General features: G+C 43.7%; 2 protein-coding genes and 1 long non-coding RNA gene across 3 annotated transcripts; all 3 read left to right on the top strand.

Annotated features, from left to right (window-relative positions):
- Window positions 1–1,967: 1,967 nt before the first annotated feature.
- Window positions 1,968–2,724, top strand: LOC138405363 (uncharacterized). The gene is made up of 3 exons (XR_011239070.1): window positions 1,968–2,107; window positions 2,202–2,309; window positions 2,428–2,724. It is a non-coding gene; the product is annotated as an uncharacterized lncRNA (long non-coding RNA).
- Window positions 2,725–6,826: 4,102 nt separating this feature from the next.
- On the top strand, window positions 6,827–9,913 carry LOC138405357 (ubiquitin carboxyl-terminal hydrolase 37-like). The gene is made up of 10 exons (XM_069513149.1): window positions 6,827–7,517; window positions 7,608–7,739; window positions 7,867–7,987; window positions 8,106–8,257; window positions 8,418–8,517; window positions 8,637–8,713; window positions 9,050–9,173; window positions 9,291–9,345; window positions 9,465–9,616; window positions 9,774–9,913. The coding sequence occupies exons 2-10, from the start codon at window positions 7,636–7,638 to the stop codon at window positions 9,789–9,791; spliced, it is 903 nt and encodes a 300-aa protein (XP_069369250.1). The 5' UTR covers window positions 6,827–7,517; window positions 7,608–7,635; the 3' UTR covers window positions 9,792–9,913.
- A 2,924-nt stretch (window positions 9,914–12,837) lies between these two features.
- On the top strand, window positions 12,838–18,680 carry LOC138406059 (uncharacterized). Its single transcript, XM_069517642.1, has 15 exons — window positions 12,838–13,295; window positions 13,390–13,497; window positions 13,616–14,537; window positions 14,619–14,767; window positions 14,822–14,939; window positions 15,021–16,284; window positions 16,375–16,506; window positions 16,634–16,754; window positions 16,873–17,024; window positions 17,185–17,284; window positions 17,404–17,480; window positions 17,817–17,940; window positions 18,058–18,112; window positions 18,232–18,383; window positions 18,541–18,680. Exons 1-15 carry the CDS (start codon window positions 13,155–13,157, stop codon window positions 18,556–18,558), a joined length of 3,633 nt encoding a protein of 1,210 aa, XP_069373743.1. The 5' UTR covers window positions 12,838–13,154; the 3' UTR covers window positions 18,559–18,680.
- Window positions 18,681–18,745: the final 65 nt, after the last annotated feature.

Below are 18,745 nucleotides of genomic sequence, written 5' to 3'. Positions count from 1 at the left end.
TACTTACACTCACTCAGTTGGCCAGCGCCCCGCACCGTGAAGTATATGTATTTATGTATTTAGACAGAAATTAACCAAAACAATTAGATTTTGCTGTGAATTGAGTTAGTGAAATCTGTCCAAATCCAATCTCCCAGCATCATCTACCATACACCTACAGTCTGACTCCTCTGCTGGAGTGAAATTTCCTTTTATTCACTTGATTAGTTCTTTATATACAACTAGGGTTAGGGTTAAATGCTGCATTTCATAGCCACTGGTTGTAAGTATGACTAGCTGAACTAAAGCTAATTCATGTGATTCATGTAGCTTTAAACTGAACAGTTCAAAATGTCGAGTAAATGGTTCATGCATTAAACATTAACATGTCACTGATGTGCAGTGCCAACTGGCCTGTATAGGAATTTTTTTATTGGGTTTTATTTATCACAAGTTTGCAATCCACCCTTTATTTATGGCTGATGTCAGTTAAGTATTTACATATATTATGTAACACAGTATGTCAGCCACTTGAGAATAAGAGTTGTACAGTTTTAATGAATTGATTGAAAATAAAAGTGATTTTCTTTAAAATAGGTATTTTTTATTTGATAGATACATGGAACACATATGTGGAATCCAGCTCACAAACTCTTGTCACATAAAAATATCATCATATATCGCAGCTTTTTAGTCTTCATAACAACTCAAAGTTAGACTTCTCGTATCGTCCACTGTGATATTTCCCATTTGTGTCTGACAATGTGCAGCAGTACTCTGGAAGTCAGCACGAACCAAATCTGAATAAAAACTAAAACAGCACTCAGTAGAACGCAGACCTCCACCAAGACCCGTTTGTCTCCTTAATTTAATCAAGCTGCACCAAATTGCACATGCTCACTGATATCGGTTCCCTTAATGTGCCTGATTTTTCCATCAAAATCCTTGAATTGTTGCCTGGAAAATCAATGAAAATGTCCCCCCCCAAAAAACCCCTGATATGCAACATTAAAGAAAGTGATAAACCCTTCATGGATCTGCACTTGAACCATATCATATGCTTCAAGCAACTCTGATGGTAAACTGCAGCTCTGTTTACAGCAGCTCACAATATAGTATTCTTTCTCGTCAACTATTTTAATGATAACATCACCAACAAACTCTTTAAACGAACAAACAAAAACCCTTCAAACTGAAGTCAAATACCCATTACTAGGCCACTGACTCATGGGCTCTCGTACACATGGCCTCCAGGCCCAAGCTTAGATCTCTCTTGAGGAGCATCTACCCACTGGCTTTATAGTGGAAGCCCCTCCTACAAGACAAACCATAGAGACAAATATCAATGAACAAATCTCTATCAGATATGACATTGAAAAATATAAATATACCCATCAGCATTTCACCCGACCTAGCCTGTCACAGAAATATCACACTATTATATAAGATGGGCATTTAAAAGAGCATTTCTGTGATATCATTTAAAACACTCCTCTGGACTAGCTTTTATGTGGTACACTCCAGATTCCCCTCTCTATAAATGGAGTTGGAATTTCCCACTTCCTGTTTGCCAGTGGGACCAGGACCCTGCAGGAAGGTGAGGGAGGGTGGATATAACATCACAAACACATGTACCCAAAACATTAAATAACAATAAATGTTTGTGAAATTAAACTGTGTGTCGTTGAGATTATTTTGACTATTGGTTGTGGACTCTGTGAATCAGTACAGTTTAGAAAGATTAAATGGTTTGTGAGTGCTAGCTTAACATGCTTCCATGCTGCCTGATGATACAGCTATGCTAATGCTACTGATGTGCTGCCACTCATGATGTATGTTAGGGATTTGCCACCTTATATATTAAAGGACATGGGTAAAACCCCATGACAGGTGTGTTTGATATGATGTAGCATTAAAGGAAAATGCTTTGTATGATTCAAAGGAAATATTGGTGCAGTAGCCAACATTCATTTCCCCACGCTGACTAATGTTGGAGATAGAAGTGTTTGTTCACACAGAGAATATTACAGAAGTTTATACATTGATTAATCGGTTGATCTACACCTACTACTTAACAATAAGGATGGGCAATTTCCTTTCAATTTTTAGGTGGTTCCATCATAACAAGGTATGATCAGAGCTGAATATAAACAAATTAACAATGTGTTGCAGTTATTTGTGTCTCTTTCAGCTGTATCAGCTTATGTTGTTGTTTCAAACAGAAAACTAAACAGACTCCACAGAGTGAGGCTGTTGTCCAGGAGGCCTCAGGTGAAGGAAAGAAGAAGAAGAGCTCTTGGTGGCGTAGGCTGTGTTGCTTTCGTTTCAAGGTTTGTCCCAAAGAGCTGAGTGATGTTGGTTTTACCAGCTGACCAAGTTTTTACAGTAACGTGGAGTCTGTACGTGATAGCGACATTTAACTGTGTTCACTTTCTTACTTATTCCTAGAAGAAAAAGGTTAAGACTTCGACTGAGTATGAAGGAGTCAAGAATGACCTTCCCTCTATGACAGCGCATAGCAGCGAGTCCGATACGAGCGACAGCAGCAGCATCTTCTCCAACAGTAAGGAGGAGAAGGCTCTTTCTGCTGAGGCCTGTCACTCTATTCAAAGGGTGTCAATCTCAACCTCTGGTGGGTATACAGAGGGGAAGTCCAACATATACCCTTCGACTGAGGATGAAGGAGTCAAGAATAACCTTCCCTCTTTAACAGTGCGTAGCAGCGAGTCCGATACAAGCGTCAGCAGCAGCATCTACTCCAGCAGTAAGGAGGAGAAAGCTCTTTCTGCTGAGGCCTGTCACTCTACACAAAGGGTGTCAATCTCAACCTCTGGTGGGTATACAGAGGGGAAGTCAAACATATACCCTTCGACTGAGGATGAAGGAGTAAAGAATAACCTTCCCTCTATAACAGCGCATAGCAGTGAGTCCGATGCAAGCGACAGCAGCAGCATCTACTCCAGCAGTAAGGAGGAGAAAGCTCTTTCTGCTGAGGCCTGTCACTCTATTCAAAGGGTGTCAATCCCAACCTCTGCTGGGTATATAGAGGGGAAGTCCAACATATACCCTTCGACTGAGGATGAAGGAGTCAAGAATGACCTTCCCTCTATAACAGTGCCTGGCAGCAAGTCTGATACAAGCGACAGCAGCAGCATCTTCTCCAGCAGTCAGGAGGAGAAAGCTCTTTCTGCTGAGGCCTGTCACTCTATACAAAGGGTGTCAATCCCAACCTCTGCTGGGTATACAGAGGGGAAGTCCAACATATACCCTTCGACTGAGGATGAAGGAGTCAAGACTATCCTTGCCTCTATAACAGCGCATAGCAGCGAGTCCGATACAAGCGACAGCAGCGGCAGCATCTACTCCAGCAGTAAGGAGGAGAAAGCTCTTTCTGCTGAGGCCTGTCACTCTATACAAAGGGTGTCAATCTCAACCTCTGCTGGGTATATACAGGGGAAGTCAAACATATACCCTTCGACTGAGGATGAAGGAGTCAAGAATGACCTTCCCTCTATAACAGTGCCTGGCAGTGAGTCTGATTTGGGCTACAGCAGCAGCATCTACTCCAGCAGTGAGGAGGAGAAACCTCTTTCTGCTGAGGCCTGTCATTCTATACAAAGGGTGTCAATCTCAACCTCTGGTGGGTATACAGAGGGGAAGTCAAACATATACCCTTCGACTGAGGATGAAGGAGTAAAGAATAACCTTCCCTCTATAACAGCGCATAGCAGTGAGTCCGATACAAGCGACAGCAGCAGCATCTACTCCAGCAGTAAGGAGGAGAAAGCTCTTTCTGCTGAGGCCTGTCACTCTATTCAAAGGGTGTCAATCTCAACCTCTGCTGGGTATATAAAGGGGAAGTCAAACATATACCCTTCGACTGAGGATGAAGGAGTCAAGAATGACCTTCCCTCTATAACAGTGCCTGGCAGTGAGTCTGATTTGGGCTACAGCAGCAGCATCTACTCCAGCAGTGAGGAGGAGAAACCTCTTTCTGCTGAGGCCTGTCACTCTATTCAAAGGGTGTCAATCCCAACCTCTGCTGGGTATATAGAGGGGAAGTCCAACATATACCCTTCGACTGAGGATGAAGGAGTCAAGAATGACCTTCCCTCTATAACAGTGCCTGGCAGCAAGTCTGATACAAGCGACAGCAGCAGCATCTTCTCCAGCAGTCAGGAGGAGAAAGCTCTTTCTGCTGAGGCCTGTCACTCTATACAAAGGGTGTCAATCCCAACCTCTGCTGGGTATACAGAGGGGAAGTCCAACATATACCCTTCGACTGAGGATGAAGGAGTCAAGACTATCCTTGCCTCTATAACAGCGCATAGCAGCGAGTCCGATACAAGCGACAGCAGCGGCAGCATCTACTCCAGCAGTAAGGAGGAGAAACCTCTTTCTGCTGAGGCCTGTCACTCTATTCAAAGGGTGTCAATCTCAACCTCTGGTGGGTATACAGAGGGGAAGTCAAACATATACCCTTCGACTGAGGATGAAGGAGTAAAGAATAACCTTCCCTCTATAACAGCGCATAGCAGTGAGTCCGATACAAGCGACAGCAGCAGCATCTACTCCAGCAGTAAGGAGGAGAAAGCTCTTTCTGCTGAGGCCTGTCACTCTATTCAAAGGGTGTCAATCTCAACCTCTGCTGGGTATATAAAGGGGAAGTCAAACATATACCCTTCGACTGAGGATGAAGGAGTCAAGAATGACCTTCCCTCTATAACAGTGCCTGGCAGTGAGTCTGATTTGGGCTACAGCAGCAGCATCTACTCCAGCAGTGAGGAGGAGAAACCTCTTTCTGCTGAGGCCTGTCATTCTATACAAAGGGTGTCAATCTCAACCTCTGGTGGGTATACAGAGGGGAAGTCCAACATATACCCTTCGACTGAGGATGAAGGAGTAAAGAATAACCTTCCCTCTATAACAGCGCATAGCAGTGAGTCCGATACAAGTGACAGCAGCAGCATCTACTCCAGCAGTAAGGAGGAGAAACCTCTTTCTGCTGAGGCCTGTCACTCTACACAAAGGGTGTCAATCTCAACCTCTGGTGGGTATACAGAGGGGAAGTCAAACATATACCCTTCGACTGAGGATGAAGGAGTAAAGAATAACCTTCCCTCTATAACAGCGCATAGCAGTGAGTCCGATGCAAGCGACAGCAGCAGCATCTACTCCAGCAGTAAGGAGGAGAAAGCTCTTTCTGCTGAGGCCTGTCACTCTATTCAAAGGGTGTCAATCCCAACCTCTGCTGGGTATATAGAGGGGAAGTCCAACATATACCCTTCGACTGAGGATGAAGGAGTCAAGAATGACCTTCCCTCTATAACAGTGCCTGGCTGCAAGTCTGATACAAGCGACAGCAGCAGCATCTTCTCCAGCAGTCAGGAGGAGAAAGCTCTTTCTGCTGAGGCCTGTCACTCTATTCAAAGGGTGTCAATCTCAACCTCTGCTGGGTATATAAAGGGGAAGTCCAACATATACCCTTCGACTGAGGATGAAGGAGTCAAGAATGACCTTCCCTCTATAACAGTGCCTGGCAGCGAGTCTGATTTGGGCTACAGCAGCAGCATCTTCTCCAGCAGTGAGGAGGAGAAAGCTCTTTCTGCTGAGGCCTTTCATTCTATACAAAGGGTGTCAATCTCAACCTCTGGTGGGTATACAGAGGGGAAGTCCAACATATACCCTTCGACTGAGGATGAAGGAGTAAAGAATAACCTTCCCTCTATAACAGCGCATAGCAGTGAGTCCGATACAAGCGACAGCAGCAGCATCTACTCCAGCAGTAAGGAGGAGAAAGCTCTTTCTGCTGAGGCCTGTCACTCTATTCAAAGGGTGTCAATCCCAACCTCTGCTGGGTATATAGAGGGGAAGTCCAACATATACCCTTCGACTGAGGATGAAGGAGTCAAGAATGACCTTCCCTCTATAACAGTGCCTGGCAGCAAGTCTGATACAAGCGACAGCAGCAGCATCTTCTCCAGCAGTCAGGAGGAGAAAGCTCTTTCTGCTGAGGCCTGTCACTCTATACAAAGGGTGTCAATCCCAACCTCTGCTGGGTATACAGAGGGGAAGTCCAACATATACCCTTCGACTGAGGATGAAGGAGTCAAGACTATCCTTGCCTCTATAACAGCGCATAGCAGCGAGTCCGATACAAGCGACAGCAGCGGCAGCATCTACTCCAGCAGTAAGGAGGAGAAAGCTCTTTCTGCTGAGGCCTGTCACTCTATTCAAAGGGTGTCAATCTCAACCTCTGCTGGGTATATACAGGGGAAGTCAAACATATACCCTTCGACTGAGGATGAAGGAGTAAAGAATGACCTTCCCTCTATAACAGTGCCTGGCAGCGAGTCTGATTTGGGCTACAGCAGCAGCATCTACTCCAGCAGTGAGGAGGAGAAACCTCTTTCTGCTGAGGCCTGTCACTCTATTCAAAGGGTGTCAATCTCAACCTCTGGTGGGTATACAGAGGGGAAGTCAAACATATACCCTTCGACTGAGGATGAAGGAGTAAAGAATAACCTTCCCTCTATAACAGCGCATAGCAGTGAGTCCGATACAAGCGACAGCAGCAGCATCTTCTCCAGCAGTGAGGAGGAGAAAGCTCTTTCTGCTGAGGCCTGTCACTCTATTCAAAGGGTGTCAATCTCAACCTCTGGTGGGTATATAGAGGGGAAGTCCAACATATACCCTTCGACTGAGGATGAAGGATTAAAGAATAACCTTCCCTCTATAACAGCGCATAGCAGTGAGTCCGATGCAAGCGACAGCAGCAGCATCTACTCCAGCAGTAAGGAGGAGAAAGCTCTTTCTGCTGAGGCCTGTCACTCTATACAAAGGGTGTCAATCTCAACCTCTGCTGGGTATATAGAGGGGAAGTCCAACATATACCCTTCGACTGAGGATGAAGGAGTCAAGAATGACCTTCCCTCTATAACAGTGCCTGGCAGCAAGTCTGATACAAGCGACAGCAGCAGCATCTTCTCCAGCAGTAGGGAGGAGAAAGCTCTTTCTGCTGAGGCCTGTCACTCTATACAAAGGGTGTCAATCTCAACCTCTGGTGGGTATACAGAGGGGAAGTCAAACATATACCCTTCGACTGAGGATGAAGGATTCAAGAATAACCTTCCCTCTATAACAGTGCCTGGCAGCAAGTCTGATACAAGCAACAGCAGCAGCATCTACTCCAGCAGTAAGGAGGAGAACGCTCTTTCTGCTGAGGCCTGTCACTCTATACAAAGGGTGTCAATCCCAACCTCTGCTGGGCATACGGAGGGAAAGTCAAACATATACCCTTCGACTGAGGATGGAGTCAAGAGTAACCTTCCCTCTATAACAGTGCATAGCAGCGAGTCCGATACGAGCGACAGCAGCAGCATCTTCTCCAGCAGTAAGGAGAACACTCTTACTGCTGAGGCCTGTCCCTCAATACAAAAGGTGTCAATCCCAACCTCTGGTTGGTATACAGAGGGGAAGTCTACAATATACCAAGACAACAAGGAAACCCTCTGCAAAAAGGACATTTCCTGCCTCGGGTAAGCAACCGCAAAGAGACTTTAATTACACATATGGTGAAGACAATGAGATCCAGTCTGACATTCATCCTCTATCTTGCTGTGTTTAAGGTTCCCCAACCTGAGGCAGACGTGCTATATGAACTCCTCTCTGCAAGTCCTCATGAACCTCTTTGACTTTGTTCAAGATGTCCACAACCAGGAGAAGGTGTGGACTTCGTACCCCTACTCCAAACTCATGAGGTACTGCACCATACACACACACACACACACTCACATACATATGTAATTCTTTGGCTTGTCCAAAGATATAAGTTGACGTGAACTGAAACAACTGAAAATCATTTCTCTTCTTTTCTACTGTTTCCAGACAGTTCATGGAGCTCAAACTCTGCCACCGCAACAAAAACGCAAAGAAGAGAAGGGTCCTGGCGTCCTTTAAAGACACTGTCGCTGAAGAGTATTCAGAGTTTAAGGATAATTATCAAAAAGTTAGTACACATACTGTATTAGTTACAATACATAGCATAGAAACACTCTATTTTTCTCTATTTTAGATTAGCTTTTTCAATGTAAACTTTATTGAACTTTATTTTTTGCATGTCGCAGGATGCCAGTGAGTTCCTCAGCTGTGTGCTTAACATGATGAGATCTCAGTCAATCGACCTCCAGGCAATAGCAGACAGCAAGGGTATGAGTTACACCTGCCCAGTGGATGCTCACGTCGCCTTCGAAATGTTGAGCACCAGGACCTGCACAAAGTACGTAAACAGTCACAGTTTTATTCCCAGGCTGTAGAGAATCCCCATGTTTACGTCCAGTGGGGTCATAAAGTCTGAGACCATTTTTTGAATGTCCATTTGTGGTGTTCAGAATGTGTTGTCACTTTGTTTTCATTTGAATTGTCCCTTTGTTCTGCAGATGTCATATTCAGTGCATGACGAGCAGTGACCACCTCCAGCTCTCCCTGAATCTGGTCCCTGGAGGCACCGTGAGTGACTGTTTGCAGCAGTACCTTAAAGTGAGTCAAATATTTATCCCACCATATTTATTGACAGTAATATTTTGAACAAATAGGTCATTTGTCTCATCATGAGATCTTCACTAAATCCTGCTTCCCCCTCTTGTTCTCTGTTGCAGGGGGGACAGTTTGAGTGTAGTTGTGATTGTGGTGGTACGGAGTCGACAGAGTGCTCCTCGTTCTTGACTCTACCAAAGTGAGTAACATCACATCCATCAAAAATTGATTGATTAATTGGATGCAGCCGTGTTTGAGGAGGTAGAACGGTTCGTCCTCTCACCACTTCGATCGGTCGGCAGTTTGATCCCAATTTTTTTCTATTTTGCATAAAGAAGAAGGCAAGATACTGAATCACAATTCTGTGCTCTTGCTACATTCACATTGCTTCACTTTAGTTTGAAAATGCATCAATTCTGTGACGCCTGGCGTCCACACTCCTAGAGTTTTGGAGCCGCTAAAACCTGACCACAGCTGAGTCAGTTTGTGATCTAACCCTCTTCCCTCTGTCTCTTCCTCCTTCCTATGTCAACAGTGTGTTGATCATCCATCTGATGAGAGCCACCTTCACCCGTGAGTTGGGAGAGAATAGGCTTGAAAGACCTCTGGTTCTGTCGCGGGAGCTGGAGCTCGATGGTCAGTCCAGCTGCACTAAACAGGTGAAAAATCATGTTCATTGCACGAAATGGCACAGCTCATTTGTTCTCCTTTGACACAGACATGCAGAACCTGCAGTCAAATGTGTGTAGCTAACTGTAACTGTTGCTCTTTTCTAGACTCGCTACTCTCTGGTGAGCATCATCAGCCATTTCGGCTCCACGGTCAACGATGGTAAGTGTTTGCTGGTATCTGGCAACCACTCACGTTGAAAACGAGTTGAGCCTCATGATTTCAGATTTCACAACCTCTTCAGATGTACCGATAATAACAAGTGTGTACTCTCCTTTCAGGCCATTACATCTGTGAGAGCACTCACAGAGACTTATGTGACGTGACTGACTGTTGGCTAACGTACAACGACCAAAACGTCACAAAAACAACAGGAACATCTGTCTGCGAAATGCGGCAGGAAGACGCATACATGCTGTTTTATGAGAAGAAGGTGAGACAACAGCTCCGCGCATTTTGAAACAAAGTTTATTTCATGTGTTTTCTTATACACAAAGAGAAACACACACAAGCTTGTGTTTTAAGCAAATTGCCTCTAGAGTAAATAACCAACAACACAGTTTATTGGTTTGTATTTTCAATGTTTGCAGTCAGAGAAGTGGAGTTGAGCTTCAACGTGACTGAGAGACTCCACCATACTCAACAGCTCCAACAGCAGCACAGGAGAGTGCAGACTTGGAAGCATGCAGCTCCTAAAATGAGAAACAGCTCCTAAAATGAGAAACAGCACCTCTGGCTCCATTCACACCAGGGTTATTATAGTTGATGAAAACTAAGACTGTAACTCGCAATGAAAAAGTAATTGAGTTAACTGAAATAAAGACTACAATTACAAAAAAAAATGAATAAAAACTACAATGAACAATGCAAAACTAACTAAAACTAAACTGAATTGCAGATAAATTTAGCTTCATTTTTGTTGTCGTTTCGTTTTGTCCTTCGACTACTGCCTCTCCTGCAGGTGATGGTTAAAGAATGAAATGAAAGGACTTGTTAAACCATATTTGGTGTCACACATTGTTTCATCACTTTTCAGCGTCTACAAGTCAAGGCTTTCTCTTAATACCTGGAAAAACTAAGACTAAAACTAAATAAAAACTAAACTGAAACTAGTCGATTCCTCAAAATAAAAACTAAACTAAAACTACAAAATTACTTGTTGAACTAACTCAAACTAAACTGAAATAAAAAAGCAAACTGAAACACTAAATAAAAATAAAAACTAATGAAAATTTCAAAACTATAATAACTTTGATTCACACCTGTATATTTGTTGTTATATTTGCAATATATTTGTATAGTATATTTGTTTGTCACGACACAGATTGAACATGCTATGTGCTTTCTAGTTAATGTGTGTGTGTGGAGCAGAGTGAGTTGGACTTGTTTGTCAAGCTTCGAGTCAATAAGACTCAAAGTTTAAAAGTTGTAAATTGGTTACAGCGCCACCATCTGACTAATTGGTGTAATATATTATAGGAACATAACACACATCATTTCCAGTTTTTTTTACACAGGTTTGTGTTCGTCATCATTCCAAACCATCCTTTCAATTCAATACGTATATGACTTTTCCATGTGTTTCACATGCATGAGCATGGGGCCAACTCTGTTGTAATTCTGTTACCTTGAGCTTTGAGGGATTTGAAAAGAAAAGCCCCGGTCCTGATCATACAAACCAACCAACCTTATACATTTAATTCAAAGTTTAAAACTGCTTCAGTTATCGCTGAGAAAGACAGACGCCACCTGTTACTACACACCCACTACTGTAGTGGTCTAATCATCGTATGTCTATATCATTTCAAACGTCCACTGATTGAGTTTGCAGGTGGCAGGTTTCGGATAAACTTGTTGATCAGACAACATCTGCAGATACACTCACTGAACCCTTTATTCCTTTATTAGGAACACATACTATATATCCAGTGATCAGCAGAGAGCTGCGTCCCATGGAAAATCTGCAACAACCAATTAAAGAGCAGCCTCAGGTCCTGCGCATGCCAAAACTTTACTTACACTCACTCAGTTGGCCAGCGCCCCGCACCGTGAAGTATATGTATTTAGACAGAAATTAACCAAAACAATTAGATTTTGCTGTGAATTGAGTTAGTGAAATCTGTCCAAATCCAATCTCCCAGCATCATCTACCATACACCTACAGTCTGACTCCTCTGCTGGAGTGAAATTTCCTTTTATTCACTTGATTAGTTCTTTATATACAACTAGGGTTAGGGTTAAATGCTGCATTTCATAGCCACTGGTTGTAAGTATGACTAGCTGAACTAAAGCTAATTCATGTGATTCATGTAGCTTTAAACTGAACAGTTTAAAATGTCGAGTAAATGGTGCTTGCATTAAACATTAACATGTCACTGATGTGCAGTGCCAACTGGCCTGTATAGGAATTTTTTTATTGGGTTTTATTTATCACAAGTTTGCAATCCACCCTTTATTTATGGCTGATGTCAGTTAAGTATTTACATATATTATGTAACACAGTATGTCAGCCACTTGAGAATAAGAGTTGTACAGTTTTAATGAATTGATTGAAAATAAAAGTGATTTTCTTTAAAATAGGTATTTTTTATTTGATAGATACATGGAACACATATGTGGAATCCGGCTCACAAACTCTTGTCACATAAAAATATCATCATATATCGCAGCTTTTTAGTCTTCATAACAACTCAAAGTTAGACTTCTCGTATCGTCCACTGTGATATTTCCCATTTGTGTCTGACAATGTGCAGCAGTACTCTGGAAGTCAGCATGAACCAAATCTGAATAAAAACTAAAACAGCACTCAGTAGAACGCAGACCTCCACCAAGACCCGTTTGTCTCCTTAATTTAATCAAGCTGCACCAAATTGCACATGCTCACTGATATCGGTTCCCTTAATGTGCCGGATTTTTCCGTCAAAATCCTTGAATTGTTGCCTGGAAAATCAATGAAAATGTCCCCCCCCAAAAAACCCCTGATATGCAACGTTAAAGAAAGTGATAAACCCTTCATGGATCTGCACTTGAACCATATCATATGCTTCAAGCAACTCTGATGGTAAACTGCAGCTCTGTTTACAGCAGCTCACAATATAGTATTCTTTCTCGTCAACTATTTTAATGATAACATCACCAACAAACTCTTTAAACAAACAAACAAAAACCCTTCAAACTGAAGTCAAATACCCATTACTAGGCCACTGACTCATGGGCTCTCGTACACATGGCCTCCAGGCCCAAGCTTAGATCTCTCTTGAGGGGCATCTACCCACTGGCTTTATAGTGGAAGCCCCTCCTACAAGACAAACCATAGAGACAAATATCAATGAACAAATCTCTATCAGATATGACATTGAAAAATATAAATATACCCATCAGCATTTCACCCGACCTAGCCTGTCACAGAAATATCACACTATTATATAAGATGGGCATTTAAAAGAGCATTTCTGTGATATCATTTAAAACACTCCTCTGGACTAGCTTTTATGTGGTACACTCCAGATTCCCCTCTCTATAAATGGAGTTGGAATTTCCCACTTCCTGTTTGCCAGTGGGACCAGGACCCTGCAGGAAGGTGAGGGAGGGTGGATATAACATCACAAACACATGTACCCAAAACATTAAATAACAATAAATGTTTGTGAAATTAAACTGTGTGTCGTTGAGATTATTTTTGACTATTGGTTGTGGACTCTGTGAATCAGTACAGTTTAGAAAGATTAAATGGTTTGTGAGTGCTAGCTTAACATGCTTCCATGCTGCCTGATGATACAGCTATGCTAATGCTACTGATGTGCTGCCACTCATGATGTATGTTAGGGATTTGCCACCTTATATATTAAAGGACATGGGTAAAACCCCATGACAGGTGTGTTTGATATGATGTAGCATTAAAGGAAAATGCTTTGAATGATTCAAAGGAAATATTGGTGCAGTAGCCAACATTCATTTCCCCACGCTGACTAATGTTGGAGATAGAAGTGTTTGTTCACACAGAGAATATTACAGAAGTTTATACATTGATTAATCGGTTGATCTACACCTACTACTTAACAATAAGGATGGGCAATTTCCTTTCAATTTTTAGGTGGTTCCATCATAACAAGGTATGATCAGAGCTGAATATAAACAAATTAACAATGTGTTGCAGTTATTTGTGTCTCTTTCAGCTGTATCAGCTTATGTTGTTGTTTCAAACAGAAAACTAAACAGACTCCACAGAGTGAGGCTGTTGTCCAGGAGGCCTCAGGTGAAGGAAAGAAGAAGAAGAGCTCTTGGTGGCGTAGGCTGTGTTGCTTTCGTTTCAAGGTTTGTCCCAAAGAGCTGAGTGATGTTGGTTTTACCAGCTGACCAAGTTTTTACAGTAACGTGGAGTCTGTACGTGATAGCGGCATTTAACTGTGTTCACTTTCTTACTTATTCCTAGAAGAAAAAGGTTAAGACTTCGACTGAGTATGAAGGAGTCAAGAATGACCTTCCCTCTATGACAGCGCATAGCAGCGAGTCCGATACGAGCGACAGCAGAAGCATCTTCTCCAACAGTAAGGAGGAGAAGGCTCTTTCTGCTGAGGCCTGTCACTCTATTCAAAGGGTGTCAATCTCAACCTCTGGTGGGTATACAGAGGGGAAGTCCAACATATACCCTTCGACTGAGGATGAAGGAGTCAAGAATAACCTTCCCTCTTTAACAGTGCGTAGCAGCGAGTCCGATACAAGCGACAGCAGCAGCATCTACTCCAGCAGTAAGGAGGAGAAAGCTCTTTCTGCTGAGGCCTGTCACTCTACACAAAGGGTGTCAATCTCAACCTCTGGTGGGTATACAGAGGGGAAGTCAAACATATACCCTTCGACTGAGGATGAAGGAGTAAAGAATAACCTTCCCTCTATAACAGCGCATAGCAGTGAGTCCGATGCAAGCGACAGCAGCGGCAGCATCTACTCCAGCAGTAAGGAGGAGAAAGCTCTTTCTGCTGAGGCCTGTCACTCTATTCAAAGGGTGTCAATCTCAACCTCTGCTGGGTATATAAAGGGGAAGTCAAACATATACCCTTCGACTGAGGATGAAGGAGTCAAGAATGACCTTCCCTCTATAACAGTGCCTGGCAGCGAGTCTGATTTGGGCTACAGCAGCAGCATCTACTCCAGCAGTGAGGAGGAGAAACCTCTTTCTGCTGAGGCCTGTCATTCTATACAAAGGGTGTCAATCTCAACCTCTGGTGGGTATACAGAGGGGAAGTCCAACATATACCCTTCGACTGAGGATGAAGGAGTAAAGAATAACCTTCCCTCTATAACAGCGCATAGCAGTGAGTCCGATACAAGCGACAGCAGCAGCATCTACTCCAGCAGTAAGGAGGAGAAAGCTCTTTCTGCTGAGGCCTGTCACTCTATTCAAAGGGTGTCAATCCCAACCTCTGCTGGGTATATAGAGGGGAAGTCCAACATATACCCTTCGACTGAGGATGAAGGAGTCAAGAATGACCTTCCCTCTATAACAGTGCCTGGCAGCAAGTCTGATTTGGGCTACAGCAGCAGCATCTTCTCCAGCAGTCAGGAGGAGAAAGCTCTTTCTGCTGAGGCCTGTCACTCTATTCAAAGGGTGTCAATCTCAACCTCTGCTGGGTATATACAGGGGAAGTCAAACATATACCCTTCAACTGAGGATGAAGGAGTAAAGAATGACCTTCCCTCTATAACAGTGCCTGGCAGCGAGTCTGATTTGGGCTACAGCAGCAGCATCTACTCCAGCAGTGAGGAGGAGAAAGCTCTTTCTGCTGAGGCCTGTCACTCTATTCAAAGGGTGTCAATCCCAACCTCTGCTGGGTATATAGAGGGGAAGTCCAACATATACCCTTCGACTGAGGATGAAGGAGTCAAGAATGACCTTCCCTCTATAACAGTGCCTGGCAGCAAGTCTGATTTGGGCTACAGCAGCAGCATCTTCTCCAGCAGTCAGGAGGAGAAAGCTCTTTCTGCTGAGGCCTGTCACTCTATTCAAAGGGTGTCAATCTCAACCTCTGCTGGGCATATAGAGGGGAAGTCAAACATATACCCTTCGACTGAGGATGGAGTCAAGAGTAACCTTCCCTCTATAACAGTGCCTGGCAGCGAGTCTGATTTGGGCTACAGCAGCAGCATCTACTCCAGCAGTGAGGAGGAGAAAGCTCTTTCTGCTGAGGCCTGTCACTCTATACAAAGGGTGTCAATCTCAACCTCTGGTGGGTATATAGAGGGGAAGTCCAACATATACCCTTTGACTGAGGATGAAGGATTAAAGAATAACCTTCCCTCTATAACAGCGCATAGCAGTGAGTCCGATGCAAGCGACAGCAGCAGCATCTACTCCAGCAGTAAGGAGGAGAAAGCTCTTTCTGCTGAGGCCTGTCACTCTATACAAAGGGTGTCAATCTCAACCTCTGCTGGGTATATAGAGGGGAAGTCCAACATATACCCTTCGACTGAGGATGAAGGAGTCAAGAATGACCTTCCCTCTATAACAGTGCCTGGCAGCAAGTCTGATACAAGCGACAGCAGCAGCATCTTCTCCAGCAGTAGGGAGGAGAAAGCTCTTTCTGCTGAGGCCTGTCACTCTATACAAAGGGTGTCAATCTCAACCTCTGGTGGGTATACAGAGGGGAAGTCAAACATATACCCTTCGACTGAGGATGAAGGATTCAAGAATAACCTTCCCTCTATAACAGTGCCTGGCAGCAAGTCTGATACAAGCAACAGCAGCAGCATCTACTCCAGCAGTAAGGAGGAGAACGCTCTTTCTGCTGAGGCCTGTCACTCTATACAAAGGGTGTCAATCCCAACCTCTGCTGGGCATACGGAGGGAAAGTCAAACATATACCCTTCGACTGAGGATGGAGTCAAGAGTAACCTTCCCTCTATAACAGTGCATAGCAGCGAGTCCGATACGAGCGACAGCAGCAGCATCTTCTCCAGCAGTAAGGAGAACACTCTTACTGCTGAGGCCTGTCCCTCAATACAAAAGGTGTCAATCCCAACCTCTGGTTGGTATACAGAGGGGAAGTCTACAATATACCAAGACAACAAGGAAACCCTCTGCAAAAAGGACATTTCCTGCCTCGGGTAAGCAACCGCAAAGAGACTTTAATTACACATATGGTGAAGACAATGAGATCCAGTCTGACATTCATCCTCTATCTTGCTGTGTTTAAGGTTCCCCAACCTGAGGCAGACGTGCTATATGAACTCCTCTCTGCAAGTCCTCATGAACCTCTTTGACTTTGTTCAAGATGTCCACAACCAGGAGAAGGTGTGGACTTCGTACCCCTACTCCAAACTCATGAGGTACTGCACCATACACACACACACACACACTCACATACATATGTAATTCTTTGGCTTGTCCAAAGATATAAGTTGACGTGAACTGAAACAACTGAAAATCATTTCTCTTCTTTTCTACTGTTTCCAGACAGTTCATGGAGCTCAAACTCTGCCACCGCAACAAAAACGCAAAGAAGAGAAGGGTCCTGGCGTCCTTTAAAGACACTGTCGCTGAAGAGTATTCAGAGTTTAAGGATAATTATCAAAAAGTTAGTACACATACTGTATTAGTTACAATACATAGCATAGAAACACTCTATTTTTCTCTATTTTAGATTAGCTTTTTCAATGTAAACTTTATTGAACTTTATTTTTTGCATGTCGCAGGATGCCAGTGAGTTCCTCAGCTGTGTGCTTAACATGATGAGATCTCAGTCAATCGACCTCCAGGCAATAGCAGACAGCAAGGGTATGAGTTACACCTGCCCAGTGGATGCTCACGTCGCCTTCGAAATGTTGAGCACCAGGACCTGCACAAAGTACGTAAACAGTCACAGTTTTATTCCCAGGCTGTAGAGAATCCCCATGTTTACGTCCAGTGGGGTCATAAAGTCTGAGACCAATTTTTGAATGTCCATTTGTGGTGTTCAGAATGTGTTGTCACTTTGTTTTCATTTGAATTGTCCCTTTGTTCTGCAGATGTCATATTCAGTGCATGACGAGCAGTGACCACCTCCAGCTCTCCCTGAATCTGGTCCCTGGAGGCACCGTGAGTGACTGTTTGCAGCAGTACCTTAAAGTGAGTCAAATATTTATCCCACCATATTTATTGACAGTAATATTTTGAACAAATAGGTCATTTGTCTCATCATGAGATCTTCACTAAATCCTGCTTCCCCCTCTTGTTCTCTGTTGCAGGGGGGACAGTTTGAGTGTAGTTGTGATTGTGGTGGTACGGAGTCGACAGAGTGCTCCTCGTTCTTGACTCTACCCAAGTGAGTAACATCACATCCATCAAAAATTGATTGATTAATTGGATGCAGCCGTGTTTGAGGAGGTAGAACGGTTCGTCCTCTCACCACTTCGATCGGTCGGCAGTTTGATCCCAATTTTTTTCTATTTTGCATAAAGAAGAAGGCAAGATACTGAATCACAATTCTGTGCTCTTGCTACATTCACATTGCTTCACTTTAGTTTGAAAATGCATCAATTCTGTGACGCCTGGCGTCCACACTCCTAGAGTTTTGGAGCCGCTAAAACCTGACCACAGCTGAGTCAGTTTGTGATCTAACCCTCTTCCCTCTGTCTCTTCCTCCTTCCTATGTCAACAGTGTGTTGATCATCCATCTGATGAGAGCCACCTTCACCCGTGAGTTGGGAGAGAATAGGCTTGAAAGACCTCTGGTTCTGTCGCGGGAGCTGGAGCTCGATGGTCAGTCCAGCTGCACTAAACAGGTGAAAAATCATGTTCATTACACGAAATGGCACAGCTCATTTGTTCTCCTTTGACACAGACATGCAGAACCTGCAGTCAAATGTGTGTAGCTAACTGTAACTGTTGCTCTTTTCTAGACTCACTACTCTCTGGTGAGCATCATCAGCCATTTCGGCTCCACGGTCAACGATGGTAAGTGTTTGCTGGTATCTGGCAACCACTCACGTTGAAAACGAGTTGAGCCTCATGATTTCAGATTTCACAACCTCTTCAGATGTACCGATAATAACAAGTGTGTACTCTCCTTTCAGGCCATTACATCTGTGAGAGCACTCACAGAGACTTATGTGACGTGACTGACTGTTGGCTAACGTACAACGACCAAAACGTCACAAAAACAACAGGAACATCTGTCTGCGAAATGCGGCAGGAAGACGCATACATGCTGTTTTATGAGAAGAAGGTGAGACAACAGCTCCGTGCATTTTGAAACAAAGTTTATTTCATGTGTTTTCTTATACACAAAGAGAAACACACACAAGCTTGTGTTTTAAGCAAATTGCCTCTAGAGTAAATAACCAACAACACAGTTTATTGGTTTGTATTTTCAATGTTTGCAGTCAGAGAAGTGGAGTTGAGCTTCAACGTGACTGAGAGACTCCACCATACTCAACAGCTCCAACAGCAGCACAGGAGAGTGCAGACTTGGAAGCATGCAGCTCCTAAAATGAGAAACAGCTCCTAAAATGAGAAACAGCACCTCTGGCTCCATTCACACCAGGGTTATTATAGTTGATGAAAACTAAGACTGTAACTCGCAATGAA

This window comes from Paralichthys olivaceus, chromosome 2 (assembly GCF_024713975.1).
Source record: "Paralichthys olivaceus isolate ysfri-2021 chromosome 2, ASM2471397v2, whole genome shotgun sequence".
Lineage (NCBI taxonomy): Eukaryota > Metazoa > Chordata > Actinopteri > Pleuronectiformes > Paralichthyidae > Paralichthys > Paralichthys olivaceus.
Note: the sequence above shows the minus strand (reverse complement) of the source record. Positions and strands in the feature narration are given on the sequence as shown.

Coding starts and splice junctions, on each gene's coding strand:
- LOC138406059 (XM_069517642.1), top strand. CDS start 13,155: ATGTTGGAGATAGAAGTGTTTGTTCACACAGAGAATATTACAGAAGTT. Junction 14,538..14,618: donor CAGCAGCATCTACTCCAGCA/GTAAGGAGGAGA, acceptor CTGGGTATATAG/AGGGGAAGTCCAACATATAC. Junction 16,507..16,633: donor CCCTACTCCAAACTCATGAG/GTACTGCACCAT, acceptor TACTGTTTCCAG/ACAGTTCATGGAGCTCAAAC.
- LOC138405357 (XM_069513149.1), top strand. CDS start 7,636: ATGAACTCCTCTCTGCAAGTCCTCATGAACCTCTTTGACTTTGTTCAA. Junction 8,518..8,636: donor GTTTGCAGCAGTACCTTAAA/GTGAGTCAAATA, acceptor TCTCTGTTGCAG/GGGGGACAGTTTGAGTGTAG. Junction 9,346..9,464: donor CGGCTCCACGGTCAACGATG/GTAAGTGTTTGC, acceptor CTCTCCTTTCAG/GCCATTACATCTGTGAGAGC.